This window comes from Candoia aspera, chromosome 2, assembly GCF_035149785.1.
Source record: "Candoia aspera isolate rCanAsp1 chromosome 2, rCanAsp1.hap2, whole genome shotgun sequence".
Lineage (NCBI taxonomy): Eukaryota > Metazoa > Chordata > Lepidosauria > Squamata > Boidae > Candoia > Candoia aspera.
In genome coordinates, this window is record NC_086154.1 from 141,198,964 (window position 1) to 141,221,747 (window position 22,784).

General features: G+C 44.6%; 1 protein-coding gene across 5 annotated transcripts in view; it reads left to right on the forward strand.

Annotated features, from left to right (window-relative positions):
* Nucleotides 1–22,784, forward strand: part of R3HDM2 (R3H domain containing 2) — a 174,242-nt gene that overhangs the window by 136,300 nt on the left and 15,158 nt on the right. For 3 of the 5 annotated variants that reach the window (XM_063293927.1, XM_063293923.1, XM_063293925.1), the window contains 3 exons: nt 3,415–3,569; nt 7,209–7,310; nt 18,273–18,515. In XM_063293927.1, the coding sequence (XP_063149997.1) occupies nt 3,415–3,569; nt 7,209–7,310; nt 18,273–18,515 (500 nt within the window). The remainder of the gene's footprint in view (nt 1–3,414; nt 3,570–7,208; nt 7,311–18,272; nt 18,516–22,784) is intronic. The other 2 variants (XM_063293926.1, XM_063293928.1) reach the window with 1 other exon arrangement.

The window sequence follows — 22,784 nt, forward strand, 5'->3', positions numbered from 1 at the left end:
ATTCCTAATGTGGGTACCTTCAGTGCTATAACAAAGCAGAGCAATCATTATCCAAAGGAAGGTTCGAAGTGTGGTGGATTGAAACCCAGGTGTTGGCTCTTTACATGAACGGAAAGTAAATAGATGTAAAATATTTCCTGAATCCTTTGCATCCATCAGAGGAAGTGGTGGTGATAATTCTGTCCCTTGCAGGAATGTCTGTGGGAGTAAAAGCCAGTTAATGCCTACTGTTGCTCGAATGCCACTGTAATTATGGTCATACCATTACAGTCAGAGAGCTCTGAAAGTCTCCCTGTATGGGGAAAAGAAAGAGGGGGGGGGTTGTCGAGAATATTGAGCTTGCCAGAGATAAAGAAGGACACACCTTAGAATCAACCCAGAAGAAGGGATACAGAACAGGGTGATCAAGTAATCAGGTCACCTGTTTTTCCTTTTTCCCTCCCCAAAGCGAATGTTTGTTTTGATCGTATAAGATTTGGAATCCGACTTCCTCCTTAAGGCCTATTGTGTAGATTTGGGCTATCTCGCTGCCCTGTCAAGGATAGTTATTAATCACATCTGGGATGGCACTATCTCTTGGCTGCAGGCAGAATGAAAGTTCTGGGAGACTTCTCCCCAGCTTTTAAACTGAAAACTTACCTGGCCACTGGATAGTGCTTTGTGGATATATATAGTGGGTCACATCAGAGAACAAATGTTATTTTCTCCCCTTTGTTCTGATCAATTGAAGCACTTCTTACCCATGTAGATGGTGGGTGAAGGATCTTGAGTTATACCAAGCTTATTTTTTTCCAGGATGGGCATTAGAAATTTAAAAACAACAACAATAACAACAGCAACAGTTTTATTAAATTAAAGATATTAACATTTCTGATTTGAAGAAATAAACTACAAAGCACCTTTCTGTATTCTAGTAGAGCATCTGCTTATTGGAACTTCAAATTTTGCATCAGATTTGCAAAAGTTACTAAGATTTCAGCACAGTAGGGTAAACTAGGTTACATATGCAGATAGTCCTCAAGTTATGACCATTTGTTCAGTGAATGAAATTACGGTGGCTCTGAATGAATGGTACTTGCATCTGGTCCTCAAAGTTACAGCCATTGCAGTGCCCCCATGGTCACGTGATCAAAATTTGGGCGCTTGGCAGTCCGTCTGAACGTATGACCGCAGGCGTGCTTCTACTCCCCTCACCCACCTATCTCTCCCCCATCTCTGCCCTTTTGGCCTCCTGCACTCTGTGGCCCCTGCCACCCTGCACCCCCAGCTGACCTTTGCTGTCTTCTTGCTCCCCTGCTGACCAAGCACTCCTGGCCTGGCCCTTTGTAAGGCTTTCTTCCTGAGGTTGCGGATGGCAGTTTCCTCACGAGACCTGGGGAACAAGGCCTTGTGTGGCCAGCAGCTGCCTCATGAAGGGCCAGGTCGGGCATGCCTCATCAGTAGCAGGAGCAAGAAGACGGCAAAGGTCAGCTGGGGTGGTGGAGCGCGGGGTGGCAGGGGCCTCGGAGTGCAGGGCAGCGAGGGCAGCTGCAACTGGTGCTTTGTGCTGGGCTGGGGTGGCTGGTACTTCCTGGGGTGACTGCAGCTTCGCGCTGCACTGCGGCTCAGGGGCTTCTTGTAGCCCCAGAGCCACAGCATGCCAAGAAGCCCCTGAACTGCAGTGCGGCAAGCAACCCCAGAGCCGCATGGTTCTGGGGCTGCTTGCTGCCCCGCAAAGCAGGGTGCAGGGTGGCCTAAATGGCAGATATGGGGGGAATAGGTGGTTGGGTGGAGTTGAAGGGGAGGCAGTCCCCTACCTTGGAAGAACCGAGGCTTGGGGCTGGGAGGGGCCAAGCTGAGAATGGCTTGGATCAGGGTGGGTCCTCAGCTAACGACTGATGGGATTCGGTTAACAATGGCAATGGGGATTGCCATTGCTAAGCTATGCGGTCACATGATGTCGAGCTTTACGACCTCATTGCTTAGTGACAGAAATTCTGGTCCCAATTGCTGTTGTAACTCAAGGACTACCGGTAATTAAAAAGTAAATAATGATGTCTAATATAGTGGGAGAATTAGTCTGAATCTGTTTCAGTAGTGTGAATCCATTGTGAGTCAATGTATTTGATATATTGGAACATCACTGAAGATAAAGATTATTTTCATACATATGTAAAAATATGCACCAACATACTTTATATCCCCCTTTTTCTCCAGTGGCTTAAAGCTAGGTGTCCAGTTTTGTGTTTAAAAAGGTGAAAAATGCATCTTGATTGTGTGTCATGGAGATTTTGTCTTAAAAACACCTGTGCCACTTGGGGTAAATGTATAACACAGCTAATGTGTTCAATGTGTTTTAAAAAGCATGTGGAGACAGAGTTCAGCAGGTGAAGCTGACTGCAAACCCAGAACTGTGTGAATATATGAAAATAATTATGGCTAGCATCAGGTAAAACATCAGCTCTGCACTCAATACAAATGCATTTCTAATTTTACCAGATCCTCTGACTGAAATGTATTATGTACATTGGAATGGCTTTCCCAAATGTTCTTCATCTTCTGTGCTAAATTTGTTTGGAAGCCGTTTCTTCCTAATCGGAAGTCTCTACATTTGGAGTAGAGATATTTACTGTTATCAAGAGAGGAGTTTTTAGATACAGTAGTAGAGGTTGAGTGTGTGTGAGAGAGAGAGAAGCTCCAAAACCCGAAACACATTCAAAGATTTCTGAGGAAGCTGGAAATGCGGTCCTCACTCAGCTTTGCTTTGTTCTATTGCTATATTGTGAAATAGGATTTGTTGGATGGATGGCAGCCACAGTAGTCTTTTCAATGTGAAATAGGATTATACAGGATGTTATTTTTCACCATTCCAAGGTTAAAACATTTTGTCCCTGGAACATCCCATTCTACCCTCACCATTTCAAGTGTAGTAGTAGTTGTAAAATTTGTTACGGTCAATAGATGGAGAGATGAGAAGTGGTTCAACTTTGCAACAGGCTCTTTCATGATCAGATCATTTCTGGTACACCCAAAAGAGATGTTCCAGTGATGGAAGGTTTCAACCTCCAAATACTTTGCACAATTTTATTTTCCTTATTAATTTGATACAAAGCTATTTTTTAGACTGTTGAGAGGAGCCACAAGAATGTACAGAGATCAGTAAAACAAAGTGAAATTATCACAAAGACTTCAGTGAAGCTAAGGCTCAGCATCAACCCATGGAGTATCCCAGCTCAGACCTGGACCGGATAAGTTAATAGCAGGCAGGTTTGAGGAGAAATGGGATATGTTGAGACACATTTCTGCACACCGTTCAGGATTTGGAATCCCTAAAGTGTTTTTTCGAGGCACTGTTGAGTCCTGGCACCTCTTCTTTCAGAAAGAAAACAGATGCTTTGCTCACACCTACCCACTCCATTTTGTTTTGTTATGAAGGTCTGTCTCTAAGTACTCCTGAAGCCTGCAGTCAAGTCTCCTCTGCTCAGCCTGGCCGAGGCCTCTTGCCGTGTGCTGCTCAGCAACCGCAGCAGCAACCGCTTCCACCCACACCGCAGCAACAGCCGGCAATGACTAATCACATCATATCGCAGGTGAGTCACTGTTCAATGTCACCGCTGTGTGGTGAGCTCTTCCTTGTGGCTCCTTACTAAGGAACCGGTGGCCAATGGAGCACTCACAAATGCTTATATGAAGGTTGAGTCATGTTTATGACCTTGTGCACAAATTAGTCCCCTTAGACTCTCTGCCTTCTACCTAGATTGTACTCAAAATTGGGACATGTCTGGTTTCCTATCATGTATATTTTGAGGTGGCCCTCAAAAATTTCAGTAAGAGTTTTTTTTAAAGAAGACTCAGTGCTTTAGAGCCAGTGTAGGTAAGAACAAGGTAGAGCTGTGCACATTCTGCATCTACCTTCCTCTTTAAAAAGTGTTTTGTCTTTTTGCTATTACTCAAGTGGATCCTACAAGACATGGGGAAGTGCAATGAAGGATGATGCCCTAAACTTCTCCCTCAAGGAGATTTTCAGGATGCATCGATAGAAACCTGAAGAATGGACACATTAACCCTTTAGATTCTTCATTAGGGATGGGATGGGCCTAAGGTCTGAAGCTGTACAGGTACTTCAGAGCAGGCATGGGTGTATACACTGCACCCACCAGCACTTCCTTTCCTGGGCTTGCATGGTAGAAAATATACTGTATGTTTGAGTTAAGGAGACACTAGCAGTGTGCTCATACTTGCTCCCAAGCCTGTTGTTGCACCCTGTTGGCATCTCTTACATTTCTTGGGATCATGCAGCTATGTGCATGCCCAAGCAAAGATGCAGCTTCCCTAAGGAGGTGCTGATGGGTGCATCCCATGCCTTCTCAGCTTCAAAACAGGTTTGTGTGCTCATGTCAAGGTGTGTCAGGTTTAATCATGTAGCATGGATGAGTTCTGCCCCGATACCTGGCTTTGCTGCGTTTATGTTGCTGTGCAGAGACAGTGCATGACCCATTGTATGGTTTGCAGGACCTAGGTATATACTTAATAGCTTGGTCCAGAGGAGGAGGAGGAGGAGGAGGAGGAGGATTAATACAAAAACACAAAACCAACAGAAAACGAAAGAGCAGAGATGGCAGAGGAAACAAACCCGAATGGGGACAAGGAGAAACAAGGAAGGGGCCTCAGTCATCCTCACCAAAGGCCTGGGTGAAGAGCCCTGTCTTCAGGGCCCTTCAAAATTCCAGTAGGGTAGGGGCCATTCGAATCTTGGGAGGAACCACATTCCAGAGGGCAGGTGCTGCTACAGAGAAATTGCGTGTCTGGGGTCCCAATTGGTGGCATTGTTTAATCAGTGGAACCTGGAATGCACCAATACTGCCAGATCGAGCTGGCTGGGCAGATATCCTATCACCATTTCATAAGCCAAAATACGAAAAAGCTTTTCTCCCTTCTCAGCACCCCCTTGTTCCTTTGCTTTTTTCCTTTTCTCTTTAATTAATGAGCTGTGTGCCTTTAACTGTAGCATGGGAGAGAGAGACCTCAAGCTTAAGGGATGTAGCCAGGGTTTTGAAGGCGGTTATTAAGGTGCAGTGCAAATTCATGGGAAGGAACTTTACATTATGGATACAAATGTAGTTCTACCCTAGATGAGGAGTTCTAACCCAAAGACCTCTTAAATAAAGCAAAACAAAGACATAGTCAAAGGCCTTTTCAGGGGAGGGACACTGAGAGAAACATGCAATACTTTTCTCATTGGACATAACTTATTGTTTTTATGTTTTTATGTTTTTATGTTTTTATATTTTTATATTTTTATATTTTTATATTTTTATATTTTTATATTTTTATATTTTTATTTATATATATATATAATCTCGTTATAGTTATAATTCAAGGTGGTAAACTTACCTAATGCTTCTGTCTCTTGTTTTCCCCACAACAAGCACCCTGTGAGGTGGGTTGGGTTGGGCTAAGAGAGAGGAACTGGCCCAAAGTCCCCCCAGCTGGTTTTCATGCCTAAGGGCATGAACGCACAGTCTCCTGGTTTCCAGGCTAGCACCTTAGCCACTGTACCAAACTAGCTCTCTATTTAACTTACTTCCATTATTATGGTTGCAATCCTGTACATACTTGACAGTACCCTTCATGGTGTAGAATGGAACCCATCAGCAGAGGAACAGAAGGGTTTTATTATCTGGGTTTAGGAGCAGTATGTATATTTTAATGGGGAAAGGGGCATAAGTATTCCTATCAGATTCAAGAAGCAATAATACATTTGGAAATTCTATTGTATATTAAGGCAAGCACAAAGTAAGCAGGTTTTCAAGAACTGTTCATTAGGCAAGATAATTTTTTAATGTTAGAAATGGTATGGGAAGAGAATATAAAGTATTGTGTTAATGTGTTTTTACTCATAGCAAACATTGTTGCTTTTTACCTTTAAACTTTATAATCTTACTGAAGAAAGTGGACTGACTTCATCACAAGTACCAAATTAGTCACCCATATTTGTTAAAGACCTCCACTGCTCCATCCCAGTTAATAGCATGTCCTCAAAAAGCGTATTTTGTATTTTTCTAATCCAGCTTAGTGTCCGAAAAAGAACCACTCTTTTGTTCTGGTTTCTAGTCCTCCATGTTTCCAAGTAGAAGAAGAACCCAAGGTAATCTAGTTTTTAAACCCACGGGAGGGGTTCAGCTTTCCCCAACCCAAGCAATTTCTGGATGTATCGACTTCAACTTGTCAAATCCCCCAGCCACCATGGTTGGTGCTGACAATTTTGGAAACTGAAGTACAGTACATCCATCTGGAGGATGCCCAGGTTGGGGTAGGCCCTTCTGTTTACTTGTTAGGATGTAGAGGCCATACGATATTTTCCTAAACGCCTGTGGAGACACTCACAAAGTAGCCTGCCAACTGTTTACTCCATTTTATTCCCCTTATTTGACTGCATCCCTCTAGACCAGTGTTTCTCAACCTTGGCAACTTTAAGATATATGGACTTGCTGGCTGGGGAATTCTGGGAGTTGAAGTCCACGCAAAGTTGTCAAAGTTGAGAAACACTGCTCTAGACCACCCAATGATATTTATCCCCTTTTGCTTTCTGACTATGAGAAGAGCAGAACAAGCACTTTGAATAAATAATCTTTCATTTATTCTGGGTTGCCTTAAATGTATGTGTTCCAGCATAGTGGGCTGTGTAGAATTGCAAATTGTGTAAAAATTCCCACGCTGAAATAGGTAAATCATTGCTCTGATTGGGGTTGAAACTTCTTTTTCTTCCCCTTTGCAAAGCTTAAAAATCAGGAAGATAGTCTGAGATCCATCTAGGAGGAAAAGCTTGCTTCCTGAACTCTGCAGTGATTGAGGGCCTGGTTGTCCAACTCATTCTTTTCCATGAGGCTGGCTGGATGTTGGGATACTTGCTTCTGCTGGGATATATGCCTCACTTTATATCTCAGGTTCCTCAGAGATGATTATCCAAGACCATGCAACTCCTCCTGCCCTTTCCCTTTGGCCAAGCTTTTTCCAGAGCACGTGTTTCTTGTTTTTCTCTCTCTAAAATAGATGGGGAGGGGTAGCTCAGTCACTGGTGGAGCTCATCTGTATGTAAATTGCTCATCTGTATGTATATACAGTTACTAACTTCCTTCTACATTTTCTCCTCTCCTTTTTCCCACCCCTTTCTCACACCTGTTTCTTCCCCCTCTCCCTTCCCTTCTCCCTTCCTGCTCATCTCTTAGCCGGTCCCAGCATTGCAGTCCTCTCCACAGCCAGTTCAGTACTCTCCAGGCTCCTGTCCCCAAGTCCTCCTGCCAGTCTCTCCACCCCAGCAGTACAACATGGTATTAAAAAGCCTCTTTCTTGCTGTCTTTCTCTCGGCATGTATTTCTTTGCTTTGCTTGTCTACATATGTATTGTACACCCAAGCTGAGCTTATCAACCACTTTTGGGGTCCTTTTAAAGACAGTAAGGTAGAAGATAAGGATTTTTCTCATAACACAGCATTAAACTATTTGTCAGCCTCACTAGGTAGACCAGACAGGAAACACGACCAGATGAGCTATTTCTACTTTATTGTAAGGCTACATTAACAGAACCTTGCAAGTCTGACAGTACAATTCTCCCACCCGAGAAACTAGGGAGGGTCTTTACTGAGCCTCTTGCCACACCGACTATCTAGCTGCGGGCTATGCTGTCTCTTATCTGATTGTTTGGTATCTCAGTTCCAAATATCTTAACCATTTTCTATACCATGTTATCATAGCTGTGAAAGTAAGATGTAATTTTACTTTCCCACTGTGTTTTTCTATGTTGACAGAAATGTTTTATTTGTTTGTTCGTTGGTTTAAATTTGTTATAGCTGCCCAACTCTTATGGACCCTGGGCCTTTTGGGTAGTGGAGTCCTTGGTGCTCTCTGAGCTTTGTTGTTTTCTTGCAGACATTTCATTGCCAGACTAGGCAACATCTTCAGTGCAAAGAGGGAGTGGGCCTTGCTCTCTCTGTATACATATCATAGTTTCTCCAGCTTGTGTTGGTGGAGGTGTTGTTCTCTCCTTGGGAGTTCCTTGATTGGGCTGTTGTTTGCTGCTTGGTTGATTGATTGAGTTGATAGTTCCTTGATTAAGATAGAATGTACTGTTTGATTGTTCATCTGGTGTTAATCCTAGTGTTAATCTTTGCACACCTGGGTGTTGATTGCTGGTGAGGAGGTGGTCTAGTCTTTTGGCTTTTCTACTGTCTCTGTTGAATGGTATGTATTGTTTACCTCTTTGTGTCTGTTGATGGCTGCTTTGTCTGAGTGCCAAGCTTCCAGGAATTCTCTAGCGTTTTTGGATTTGGCTTGGTTTAGGATGCTCACAGTTTCCTAGTTGAAAGTATGGTTGAGTCTGTCCATGTGTTGTGAGATTAAGGAGTTTTCATTGTGTTTTCTGACTGCTAGTTGGCGTTTGTGGATGCGCTCTGCTAGTCTTCTGCCTGTCTGTCCTACATAGTGGCTGCTTCAATCCTTACACTGTATGTTGTAGATAACTCCTGATTTTTTTTTTTTAGGCTACTGGGTCTTTTGAGTTACTTAAGATGTTTTGAAGAGTTTTAGTTGGTTTATATGCTATGGTGATGCCATGTGGTTGTAACAGTCTCTTGGCAGTTTCTGAGATGTTTCTGATGTACGGCAGAGTTAATCCTTTTCATAGCTTCTGTCAGTTGGATTATAGCGGGTTGAGTGGTCAGGCAGTTTTTGATAAAGTTGAGGGGGTATCCATTTTGCTGGAAGATGCTGTATAGATGATCTGTTTCCTTTTTCTGGTGTTCTGGGTTGCTGCAGTGTGTTAGTGCTCATCTGAATAATGTTCTTACACAGCTCCTCTTGTGGGAGGTTGGGTTGTTGCCTTGGTAATGGAGCAATTGGTTAGTGTGGGTAGCTTTCTGGTAGACTTGTATTTCTAGCTTGCCATCATTTCCTCCACTGATGAGGATGTCCAAGAAGGGTAGTGTGTTGTTGTTTTCTTCTTCCCTTGTGAATTTTAGTCTATTGAAGATGTTGTTGATGGTTTCATTTGTTTCTTCCAGTTGTTCCTTTTTTATTATGACGTAAGTGTCATCTACATACCGGATCCATACTTTGGGTTGTATGCATGGGAGTGCTATCCTTTCTAAATGCTGGATTACAATCTCTGCTATGAGTCCTGAAATAGGTGATCCCATGGGTGTTCCTTTGATTTGTTGGTATATTTGTCCATTAAACTGGAAGTAGGTTGTAAGGCAGAGGTCTATGAGGTCCATCCCTCTAACCAGCAGTTTTTGCACTGAAGATGTTGCCTAGCCTGGCAATGAAACGTCTGCAAGAAAACAACAAGGCTCAGAGAGCACCAAGGACTCCACAGTTCAACCCTGAGCTACAAATATTCACTTCGATTGGTACCACATATGGGTGTCAAATGCTCCAGAAAGCATGCTTTTGGGTAGTGCCTGTAACATTAGGGATGACAGATGACCTGAATCCACCTTCTCATCCTTGCCATGTTTTCATTGCTTGGTTTCCCTATCAGCAAGTGGCATGCAAAGCAGGGGCTGGCCCCAAAGTCCAAATGCTCCTCAAGGCCCTGTGCGCTGTTTAACCTCAACCTCTCCCCACTTCACAAGGCAGGACAGGAAGACCCAGGTGCAGTTCTTCCCTCAGCCAGAGAAGCTGGCCTAGTGACTTGACATCGGGTATTACCTACCTCTCCACCCCAGCTCCCTGGCAGGATTACAAGAGAGAATGCCAGGTCTGCCTTTTGCTATTGGAGAAATGAAGGGAGCAGCTCTAACAAACACACAGCTGTAGATTTCTTATGTGCCAGCCTCTGTTTTGAAAAATGTAGGAATAAGTAGATGAGTGAGAACAGAAAAATATGTCGTTAGGTATTTTGTTTTTCTGTTTTTCCATCTGAGTCAAGGCTCCCTCACCTCGTTGTTGAATATCCTCCTCTTCTTCCAAAGTGTGTTTGTCCATTAGCTGTAACGTATATTTTATGCTACCAGTTATGAATGAACATTTGCGGGATTGCCCTTGAAAAGCTAGAAATGCTTTCACAAGTCTAACAAGTCTAATACACTTATTTGTCGCTCAGTGTGCATTTGGAAACTGCACCCACTCCCACCTCTCAGGTGTGTCTCTATGATAGCATAAGTTCAAAAGTCTGGTGAAAAAAACAAGATGTTGTACTGAAAGGGATATAAGAAGAGACCCTGAAAAGAAAAAGGGGAATCCTTTGAACAGAGGCTTATTTATAGGCTCTTTACAGGACGCAGCTCAATTCTGTAACTGAATTAAATTCCCTTTTAGCAGCTCCTCATATCAGATTCCAAACTTCTTAGTGAGAGACATACTAAAGGTGAAGCAATTGCCCATAATTGTGTGCATCAAAGGTAGTTTTTTTAGTATTTTACAAAAACCTGGCCATCTCAGCCACCAGGTGGAGCTCATTTCTCTTGTCTGCCTGATGAGATTGTTCCAAATGAATGACCTTTGTTTTGCCTTGCTTATTAAATGGGCAGCAGTTTTTCACTTGCTCCATTTCTGAGGCAGATTGTGGATGACAAAAGCTTCATAGTACTAAAAGGAATGATGGCTTGGTAATCTTGCTCCACTGCCCCCCCAAATAAGCTTTCTGTTTTTTCTGATGCTTTTTTCCAGGCTCTACAGGTAGTCCTCGCTTAATGATTATTTGTTTAGCAACCATTCAACGTTACCACGGCACTGAAAAAAGTGACTTACAATTTACGACCATTACAGCATCCCCACAGTCATGTGATTGCAATCTGGGCACTTGGCAACCAGCTTGTAAGTTGCAGCATCCTGCAGTCATGTGATCGCCATTTGTGACCTTCCCAACTGGCTTCCAACAAGCAAAGTCAATGGGGAAGCCAGCAGGAGGTCACAAGTCGTGGTCATGTGATGTCTTGCTTAATGACTGTGGGTGATTTGCTTAATGACTGCAGCAAAAAGGTCGTACTTAACGACCACACACCACTTAATGACAAATTTTCTGGTCATAAATCGAGGACTACCTGTAGCCTATCTGAGCTTGAGAGAAAAGAGAATTGTAAAAACTAATTGTTAATCAGTTGGAGAGATGCAAGCATGATAGAGTCCAAAGCAGCATTTCACTTTCTTCTCTCTCCCCTGCCCCTCCTCCCCCATCCTCCCAAACACACCCTGTGATAATATACTGAGATGGAATAGGAGTTGAATAGGAGTTCTAAATTAGCAAGCAATTTACAGAGAAACCTGTTGGGGCTAGAGGGAAATAGATCCTGTCATTTGCCACTGAAAATTGGTGGCTTTGCTCTTGTCCACAGCAATTTTCAGTAGACACAAGTAGGAGTGCCCTTGCCAGTAGTAACTCCTCTTCTCCAACTTTGCTTGACTAATGCTGATTTGCAAACATCGAGAATGCTTTAAAAGACTGCAGCAAGAGGACTGTGCTGTTTCTAAAAGCTTACTCAGGCAGATGGTATCTAGATGTGCCAATCTCAACTTCCATAATCCCCAAGTCAGGATTCGTAATGACCATACTGCCTAGAGGAATATGGGACTGCAATTCCAAGAAAGCTGTACCTAGGCTGACCATACATCCCATTTTGAACGGGACAGTCCCATTTTTTTAACATTTCCCGACTGTCCTGTCGTTTTAATATAAATGTCAATTTTGTCCCGTTTTTTAAAAACGGAGTCGTTATTGGGAAAAGTGGGAAAAAATTGAAATTGAAAAGGAGGCTGACCTGGCAGTAGTTCTCAATCTGGTGGGAAACCTAGAGCGGAACTGCAGGAACAGCTGATTGGCGGTGAGCAAGAGGAAGAGTCACTGCCCCCAATAAGTGCAGTGGAAGACGGTCGGAAAAGCGCACCCAGCAGAAAAGAAGCCGATTGGCTCTCAGGCCTAAATGGCGGGAAGAAAATAAAATAAAAGGGTGCACCAGAGAGGAACAGGTTGTCGGGGACAACTGTTCACTAGACTCCTCCGTTCCTGTTCTTCTGCCCCAGCCCGCCACTGCTCTTAGCCCTCTGCTTCTCCAGCCTCTTGCAGCCTCGTTCCTGTCCTCCCATCCCAGCTTGCCACTGCCCTCTGCCCACCGCCGCCCTTAGCCTGCCGCCGCCCTCAGCCCTCTGCTTCTCCAGCCTCTTGCAGCCTCGTTCCTGTCCTCCCATCCCAGCTTGCCACTGCCCTCAGCCCGCCGCCGCCCTCAGCCCTCCGCTTTTCCAGCCTCCTGCCACCTCATTCCTGTCCTCCCGTCCCAGCTTGCCACTGCCCTCTGCCCACCGCCGCCCTCAGCCTGCCGCCGCCCTCAGCCCTCTGCTCCTCCAGCCTCCTGCCACCTCATTCCTGTCCTCCCGTCCCAGCTTGCCACTGCCCTCTGCCCACCGCCGCCCTCAGCCTGCCGCCGCCCTCAGCCCTCTGCTCCTCCAGCCTCCTGCCACCTCATTCCTGTCCTCCCGTCCCAGCTTGCCACTGCCCTCTGCCCACCGCCGCCCTCAGCCTGCCGCCGCCCTCAGCCCTCTGCTCCTCCAGCCTCCTGCCACCTCATTCCTGTCCTCCCGTCCCAGCTTGCCACTGCCCTCTGCCCACCGCCGCCCTCAGCCTGCCGCCACCCTCAGCCCTCTGCTTCTCCAGCCTCCTGCCACCTCATTCCTGTCCTCCCGTCACAGCTCACCGCTGCCCTCAGCCCACCGCCTCCTCAGCCCTCCGCTTCTCCAGCCACCTTGTTCCTGTCCTCCCATCCCAGCTCGCCGCTGCCCTCAGCCTGCCGCCGCCTTCAGCCCTCCGCTTTTCCAGCCTCCTGCCACCTCATTCCTGTCCTCCCGTCCCAGCTTGCCACTGCCCTCTGCCCGCCGCCGCCCTCAGCCTGCCGCCGCCCTCAGCCCTCTGCTCCTCCAGCCTCCTGCCACCTCATTCCTGTCCTCCCGTCCCAGCTTGCCACTGCCCTCTGCCCACCGCCTCCTCAGCCCTCCGCTTCTCCAGCCACCTCATTCCTGTCCTCCCATCCCAGCTCGCCGCTGCCCTCAGCCTGCCGCCGCCTTCAGCCCTCCGCTTTTCCAGCCTCCTGCCACCTCATTCCTGTCCTCCCGTCCCAGCTTGCCACTGCCCTCTGCCCACCGCCGCCCTCAGCCTGCCGCCGCCCTCAGCCCTCTGCTCCTCCAGCCTCCTGCCACCTCATTCCTGTCCTCCCATCCCAGCTTGCCACTGCCCTCTGCCCACCGCCGCCCTCAGCCTGCCGCCACCCTCAGCCCTCTGCTTCTCCAGCCTCCTGCCACCTCATTCCTGTCCTCCCGTCCCAGCTCACCGCTGCCCTCAGCCCACCGCCTCCTCAGCCCTCCGCTTCTCCAGCCACCTTGTTCCTGTCCTCCCATCCCAGCTCGCCGCTGCCCTCAGCCTGCCGCCGCCTTCAGCCCTCCGCTTTTCCAGCCTCCTGCCACCTCATTCCTGTCCTCCCGTCCCAGCTTGCCACTGCCCTCTGCCCACCGCCGCCCTCAGCCTGCCGCCGCCCTCAGCCCTCTGCTCCTCCAGCCTCCTGCCACCTCATTCCTGTCCTCCCGTCCCAGCTTGCCACTGCCCTCTGCCCACCGCCGCCCTCAGCCTGCCGCCGCCCTCAGCCCTCTGCTCCTCCAGCCTCTTGCCACCTCATTCCTGTCCTCCCGTCCCAGCTCACCGCTGCCCTCAGCCCACCACCTCCTCAGCCCTCCGCTTCTCCAGCCACCTCATTCCAGTCCTCCCATCCCAGCTCGCCGCTGCCCTCAGCCCACCGCCTCCTCAGCCCTCCGCTTCTCCAGCCACCTCATTCCTGTCCTCCCATCCCAGCTCGCCGCTGCCCTCAGCCCACCGCCTCCTCAGCCCTCCGCTTCTCCAGCCACCTCATTCCTGTCCTCCCATCCCAGCTCGCCGCTGCCCTCAGCCCACCGCCTCCTCAGCCCTCCGCTTCTCCAGCCACCTCATTCCTGTCCTCCCATCCCAGCTTGCCACTGCCCTCTGCCCACCGCCGCCCTCAGCCTGCCGCCGCCCTCAGCCCTCTGCTCCTCCAGCCTCCTGCCACCTCATTCCTGTCCTCCCGTCCCAGCTTGCCACTGCCCTCTGCCCACCGCCGCCCTCAGCCTGCCGCCGCCTTCAGCCCTCCGCTTTTGGATTGATACTATACTTAATGTTAGCAGGGAATGCTGCATGGTACATGGGAATGTCTATGACTAGAAACCTAGCCTGTATGTTCTATAGCTTACTAAAAAAAATTATATGAAATTGTGGAGTCCTTGGTGTTCTCTGAGCCTTGTTGTTTTCTTGCAGATGTTTCATTGCCAGACTAGGCAACATTTTCAGTGCAAAAAGGGAGTGGGCCCCATATGAAATCCTTAACTGACAAAAGTTGTGATGGGCAATAGAAGTTAGTATCTGTCAGTCTTTATGGTGACAGTCATAGCATAAGGAAGACTGAGACTTGCAATGCAACAGGAGTAAATGGTAAAGAGCATAAATTAACAAATGAAAAGGGAAAAAAACATGTTGTGGGGAATAATGTAATAGCTTCATAGAAAGTAAAGGTGTATGGTTAGGTATGAATGAAAGGGCTAAAATGTATGTCTGAACATACGAATTGGTGACATCCAGGTTATTCTGAGTGCATATGAAAGTAGGAATTCATGGGCTGCTGATAGTTGTTTCTTTGCCTAATGACTGGGAAAATGCTATTACTGTTCCTTTATACAAAAGGAAAAGTGGCAAGAGTGAAGGCAACAAGTACAGAGGCATTAGCATCTTAAGAGCACTTGAGAAGATGTTTGACAGAATTCTGACTGAAAGAGAAGGCAAGGTGACAGCCAAATTTGGTACAGCAGTGCTGTTTTTATGCCAGGCAGGGGAGCTATAGAGCAGATTTTTGTTTCTCCTTCATTGAGAGATGTAAGAATGTAGTAAAGCATTTGAGAAAATAAATGGGATATTTAACAAATGGTTTAACATTGAGCAGCCAGTAAGGCAAAGATGTATAATGTCCCCTTGGTTGTATAGTGTGTTTGATAAATGTATAAGGAATGTGGACATGTTAGAAGTGTGTTGATTGAGGATGTGAATGTAAGTGTACTTCCATGTGCAGACAATGCCCTGCTGTTAGTTGGGACCTGAAATGATTTGCCCCAAATGTTCAATTGTATGATGTTGTGAGGAATGTGGAGCCAAGTAGTTGTGCTGGACAGGGAAAATAAAGTGAACAATGCAAGTTATATGTAAATAGAACACAAAAGCAAATAGATGAATTTGTGTACCCTGGTAAAATGCTTACTAAACATGAAAAAATTGAGGAATTTTAAGATACGAAATGCTGGTAGAAAGGTAGTGGATTGTGAAGAGTGAATATTTGTTGAAATAAGTAAAAATGCCCATGCTTTAACAGCCTGCACGTGCCCACTTTGTTATGTAGAAATGAGAGTGGTTACGTCAAGGGAATCATAAGCAAGTTGGATGCTGTGGGAATGGTCATTTAAGAAGTATGTGTGGTAAAATAAAGAGATGGGTCAAGAATGAATGTGGATTGAATTTGGAAGTGAATAAGCAGTACAAAAGAAGTACATGATTTGATCACATAAGGAGAGTGAAGGAGGTTTGAAATGCAGAACAATTGTATGGAGGAAGAGTGAAGGGACTGAGAAGAGAGGGTGAACTGAGAAAGTTGTAATTAAATGGAGATGATGAAATCCTGAGAAAGGAAGAGGTGAGAAGTTTAAAGAACAAAATGTATGAAGCGTATTGGAGGACCTGGTGGAAACAAGGGTTGTTTGCCAAAATAGAAAGGTACGAAGAGGTACAATGAATGGTGTTGGTATAAACTAGATTTAGTTTTATTTCCTTTTATTTTCTTATTCAGTGCCTTTAATTTCTTTGACTTACTATATTTTACTCCCTTTCTATGCTTTGTATAACATTGCTTATCAAAAAGGGAATACTGTGATGGGTATGTATGTATGTAAACACACAGGCTGTATCCTGTAACTTGCTTGAGTCTCACAAATCTTAATTCCTAATTGAAGGCCAAATAACCCATTACTCTCACAACATTTTAGGGTAACTTCCATCATTCCCACCAGCAGGGAGAATTTCAAAGGACTGTATGAGTTCTGGCCCAAACCTATGGAGGGCATCAGGTTGTCTTACCCTGTGCTGTTGTTAGGAGCTGGTGTTATTCCTGTATGTATGCCATAGTCTGATAAGGACAGAGTGTTAGCTATATATGTGATGAAAGTCATCACTGGAAGTAGGTCCTTCCATCATGTAAACATAAGTCATCATAATACGAGATGGGTGGTAAAGAAATATGATGGAGGGAGGGAGGGAGGAATCTCTGATGTTCACTTGTGGGCTCATCCAGCCTTGCCTCTGTTCCCTTTTCCCTTTCCCTACCTTTACTATTATTTGAAAATACCTTTACTATTATTTGAAATTAATTCCTTAAAATGACCCTCTCTTTCTCCAGAGCAAGTTCTACCCATTTTGCATGGTTTGTTTTGGTGACTTGCTATCCTTTTCTATAACGGTCACCTTTAAAAATGTGTTACTTCAGTGGTATAGCATTATTTTTTAGTGAGTTCTTAAAAATGCATTGCTGTCATGTTCACCGTTCCAATGTTGCCGGTACATCGTAACGTTTCGCATGTCATTTGGCTGATGCGTGTTTCGTCTGGGAGGGGAGGAGGATTCCATCTCGTGGGATTGTTATATGTTAGCAGCTGGATTGGAATGTGTTTGGGTTATCTCGTGTGTTCAAGGTTGCTTTCCCAGGACATCAGCAGAAACGGTTATCAGCACCGGGGGGGGGGGGGAGTTTGCAACGGCAGGGCGAGGGGAGGGATTACGTTTGAGCCGAGGGTTTTTAGTTTGTATTTGGCGCGCTTTTGCTCATTCTCAGCTTTCTCTGTATTTGCATACTATTCTTTAATAAATCAGATATCATTAAGTCCCTGCTTGTGAGTCTGAGTCTATTAGAGTAGGCAATCATTACATAAAGCTGAGAATCTAAAAATTTACCATTAGCCCCTTTCCAGATTTATTTTGTGAGGGAGAAGTGCTAGCAATGAGCAAACCAAATCCCCAAACCACGGAAAGCGAGGAATCAAGCGAGGGGGAACCCGACTCCACAGTGATAAGAACGGAGAGAGTCCCTCCTCGAGAGCTTTCAGAAGTGCAAGAGGGGTTGAGCTCCAGCCTAGGAGAAGAGGAGGTTGGAGGTAAAAGAGCCCCTGAACCGACTGGTGAGTCGCCAGGCGAGCTGACCACATGGGATGAGACACAGGGATCCCTACCAGGGACGTCCAAAACATCTTGGAAGCAGCGATACCCGAGTTCCCCAACTGTGGTAAGGCAAGAGGGAAAGGAGGATTCCCAAACCCCTGACCATATAAGACTGGTGGAGGCCAAATTGGAGTGACTAGAATTTATGTTTCGAAAGATGTCCATGGACTGGGGTCCCCGGGAGAGGAGGAGAGAGGAGTCTAGTACTAGGCATTCGACTCCTTCTTTGCCCCCAACTTCCCCGGAGGAAAGGAGTAGGACCCGGCACAGAGAGGGAGCAAGAGCGGCTAGGGTGAGGATTTCAAGGTCCCCTCCTCGAGAGCGGAGATCCCTGGGAGCTACAAGAAAGCTCGACCGCCCAGCTGTGGCGAAGGGACCACCCGGAGTGGGGGTTAAGGACTTTACCGTTAAATTTGATGGAGATCCAACTAATGCCCAATTAGCCAGTTAGTCTTCTTTGATCATTTCTGAGTAAGATTCGCATACTCCCACCTTATTTCCACAGTTGCAACACAAATTCCAATATAGCGTTTAGATTGTAAGTTGGCAAAAATTGAAGTATTATTTGCTCCCTGAGCACTTTAATGGTTTTAATTTAATGGTGTGGAAACACTGATCTGTACTTTATTATTTTCATTCTCTTTTTGTTTTATTTGTGGAGCTACATAATAGTTCTTAATTATGTCTGGTATAAAGGGTTAGAATAGGATTACTATGTGGGGTGATGAATCAAGGTGCTAAAGTGCTAAAGTGGCATTGTTGGATTTTCTCTTTCCCTTTCTCCATGTTCCACCAATTTGTGCATGTGCTTTTTTCATTCAGCCTTCAGAAAAAGGGCACATATTCTTGCTAACCCTGTGTGCTTTGCTGATGCCTTGATGCTGTTTTCATTGTGCTGGCAGTTGCTGCCGGCACTGTGTGCATGCTAGTGGAGACAACTTGGGGACCCAGTTTTTCTACTCCGTTTTTCTTTCTCCTTTGTTTGGCCATAGGCTGATGAGCTCAGCAACCCTTTTGGGCAGATCAGCCTCAGCCGCCAAGGCTCCACTGAAGCACCTGATCCGTCCTCCGCCATGTTCCAGCAGCCAATCATGTCCCAGCATCCTCAGCAGACAGGATTCATCATGGCTTCCCCAGGGCAGCCAATCACTGCCTCCAACTACTCTGCCTCAGGGCACACGGCGCCAGCCCAGCAGGTCCTCCAACCCCAGAGCTACATGCAGCCTCCCCAGCAAGTAAGTAGCAGCACTGGGTGTGGGGTAGCGCTTCAGTCAGAATGTCTTCTGCTATGGATTTCTTATGATAGAGCAGAACAGTACAGCCCACCAGGATACATTCCATTATGGCACAGAGTGGCAGTCATGCCTTCCATCTATTGATCTGGACTAAAACTGGGAGAAACCACTACATGTTGGGGGAATAATGTTCAAGGGAAAATGTGCATTACCATTATCTGTATAAAAATAAAAAAGTGTACTATACAAAGTATTTAAAACAATGGGAGAGGAGCATACACAACTATTTTTTCTGCGAACACATTGATCCAAGGGAATTGTAAGAGAGTTCATGTAACATTATCACAAGACAGATAATTAGAACAATGTGCTCTCAACTCATGATAAGCATTGATTAATTGTGAGAAAAATTTGGAAAGTTACAAAATGCCATACAAACCAAGCCATTACACTGTTCCCTTTTAGGATAGCAACATTGTGCAAACTACTGGAACAGAGTAAAAAATAGTAAGTGAAAGGAATTAAGACATGAATTAAAAAAGAGAAGGAAATACAGTTGCATCTAGTTTTCACCAAACCATTCACTGTATCTCTCCATACATTTCTTGGCTTGTAGACCATCCTTGTTCCCCCCACAACTGTACATGGCTTCATACATTACAAACTTGTACTTTTCACTAATTCCCTTTTGAGGCTGTTACCAACTCCATCCAACCATGTTTTTCTTGGACATTCCCTTCCCCTCAGCCCATTCACTCTTACGTCTTAGGTCTGACTGTAATTTGATCCTCATTAGTTTTCTCTCCATGACCACTCACTTCAGCAGTCTTTCATACTGGTCACTCATTTTTGTATTCAATCCACATTCATTTAATGTCCATTCATTCTTGACCCCATCTTTGTCTTCTTCTTTAACCATACATTTGTTAAGCAACCCATTCCCATTGCATTCAACTTATATGTTTCATATCTCTCACTTGCATACAACAAACTGGGACAAAGACACTCTTATAAACAGCCATTTTCACTTCTTTAATAAATATTCACTCCTTGCAACAGACCACATGCTACCTGCTTCCTTTCTGCCAGCATTTGTATTTCTCTTACCTATTTTCCCATCTTCAGTAAACATTCTTCTGAAGGAAAACATTTCATTTGTTTGCTCTAGGTTTTTTGCCCTTAATGTATAACTTGAAATTGTTTATCCTACTTTCTCTGACAAATATAACTCTGTTGGTCTTTGTTACTTGAATTTTCAGATCCCTATTTCTCATTGCATCATATAATCTATCCATAATTTGTTGTGAAGTATTCAGCTTAAGGCACCAGGCTAGAAACCAGTTCTGGTTCCACCTTAGGCATGAAGCCAGCTGGGTGACCTTGGGCCAGTCACTGTCTCTCAGCCCTGTGAAGGAGGCAAGGGCAAACCACTTCCAAAAATCCTAGCCAAGAAAACGGCAGGGACTTGTCTAGGCAATTGCCAGGAGTCAACACTGACTTGAAGGCACAAAAACAAACAAGTTCTCAGCCAATAACATGTTCATGTCCATATCAGCCCACCCCTAACTTTACCATAAGCACTTATCCATAGATACGTTAAACAACCATTACACATCCTTGCTTACTCCTTGTGCAGTGATGGACTATTCACTAAGCACTGTAAAATCCTTGTCATGATAGTGTCCTAGAAACCCTAGTATTATGCAAAATCCTGCAATATGAATGACAGGGCTGCTAGAAAAAATAGGTTTAGGGGCAGAGCACTCAAGAATGAAAACAAGTTCCTGACCAAAACATTACCAAACAGAAGAAACAATCCTAATACTTTCTTAGCACTTCTCATTAGCCATAACCTTGCCTCATGTAGGCCAGTAGCAAGTACAATGTCATATATTCTTTAATTTCTGTCAAAATGTATGAGAATGTTAAACATTTCCTCATTTGAGAAAGCTTTTCTTTTTCTTTCTTCACCTGAAATGTTACCACCAGCACATTTCTTTGGCACATTTTTTTCACTCAGGTTACTCATTTTGAGGAAGGAGAGGAGTACACCGCTGCAGCAGTAACACCCAAAACCGAGGAGAGAAGCACAATAGACACTAACAAAATAGCATACACATAGCAACTGACTTGAGGGGGCAATACATAAAGCAGCAAGGCATTGCCTTCAACTGGGCAGTGCTCCCCACATTCATCTGACATTTCTTGTTAGCCCAAAATTGAAACCCAGAAAAATTATGCATAAAGGAACATACTCTGTGCTATACAGACATCATTCCCCTATTTATCAATCATGTATGAGCAAATTTGTGTTGATTGTGTTTATTCTTAGGAATACTTTACTTCCATTATATGCCACTCCTATCTCATTTAGCAACTAATCTCATTGGAAACATTCCATAATTCATGCCTACTCACTTTATGAGACACCTTCCTTAAATCAACAAATGTACGAATATTTCTCAGTGACCTGATAAAGAGCAAATTTTGTTTAGTCGCCCTTCTACCCAAGTAACTCTGTGTGGCGAACAGAAATAAAATATAATTATACAAGTTCAATTCAAAAGAAACTGGGGTGAGGGCCCTAAAATTCTCATTATCAGCTCATCAAACAAACTCCATCCCCATCAACAGCTCTTGGGGAAGAGCCAGGTCTTTGCAGCCTTCTGAAAGGCCAACAGGGTTGGGTCTGTCTGTATCTCTGGGGGAATCTGTTCTGCAAAAGAGATGCTGTGACAAAGAAATCATGCTTCCTGGAGCCCATCAGGTGACACTGCTCCACTGAGGGGACCCGGAGCATGCCCACATCCCTCTTGGCTTGAAGTTGCACTACACTTCCCAATTTTTACTTATTGTTACCTCTACTTCCCTTTCAATCGGAGATCAGCCAAATAGCTTCCCCAGCATAATAAAGAAACAACCCCTCCACCCCTCCATATTATTTTTTTTAAAAAAAATAATGGATTTTTTAATCCATTCAATATTGTATATTATTATTTCCATTTGTATAGAAGAACAACAGTGATCTTCTTCCAGTTATGAGAAACAGATACAGCCTTCACATAAAAACATTAAACAAGTTGCAGAGCCATTCCATAAGAACATTACATCCATATTTTAACACTTCTCCAGTTACACTGTCTACATCCACAGCCTTACCATTTTTTAATCTCACAATGCTGTATCTGTATATTCCATGCAATGATGATTGCAACATAGATCTTGCAGACACTCTAACACCAGCACCACTACTCATCAAGTACTCTCATCAAGCTTAAATAATAAATATATGATATTTAAAAATGTAAAGTATTAAATGTGATCTTGTGAGTTCACTAAAATCTTGGAATATTCACTGCTCTTACATAAAACTGAGAGAGCACAAGGAAGAATAAACAAGATCTGGTCCTATGTTGGGCCTATTGAAACATAAATATAAAATATACCTGGAGTGCCAACAGCATCATGCAACATTGCACAGTGGTGTTCATCACCATAAAGAACTAATAATTATAGTTACATGGTAACTGCAGCAAGATTATTATATGCAAAAGGATGGAACGACTCGGCGATGCCCACAATGGAGGAATGGTTGGTGGAGATGATGGAACTCGCTGAGATGGCCAAATTGACTCGTTTGACAAATGTAGTTGTTGTCTTTTCCCTAATCAATGACTGGAAACCCTTTATGGATGTTTTGCTGAAAACTGAAAAAAATGAACTTGTGATTTATGGGTTTGATGATTAGAAAGTGTAGAATATGAAAAGAAAAGAGCCATGATGTAATCTTAGGATAAAATATAAATGCATTTATAACTGTTGTAAACTTCTGTGAACTTCTTTTCCTCCCTCCCTCCCTCCTCCTTTTCTTCTTCCTTCTTCCTTCTTTCTTGTTCCTATTTCTATTTCCTTATCACTTTTCTTTTACTGTTCTTTTTTCTTTACCTTTGTATTGCTTTTACTTTGTAAAAAACTTCTCTAATCAAAATTAAGTACAAATAAAACTAATAATGAGTGTTTTGGGTATGTGTTTGTGGATACATTTTGCTTGTGCGGCAAGGAGCAAGATTGAGTTTTCTTTCAGGAGATTGCAAAGAGAGACTGAAGCTCTCCCTCACTGAAGCCTGTTGGCTTGCTTTCTGTACTGCCAGTCTGGGCCAACTCTCAATGGGGTACAGTCATTACATGCAACACAACCAAACTTACTAATAAAGCTAACAGTGAGGTTCCCTTGACGCTAACTGCAACTGTCTGAGAGCTGAAGCCCCT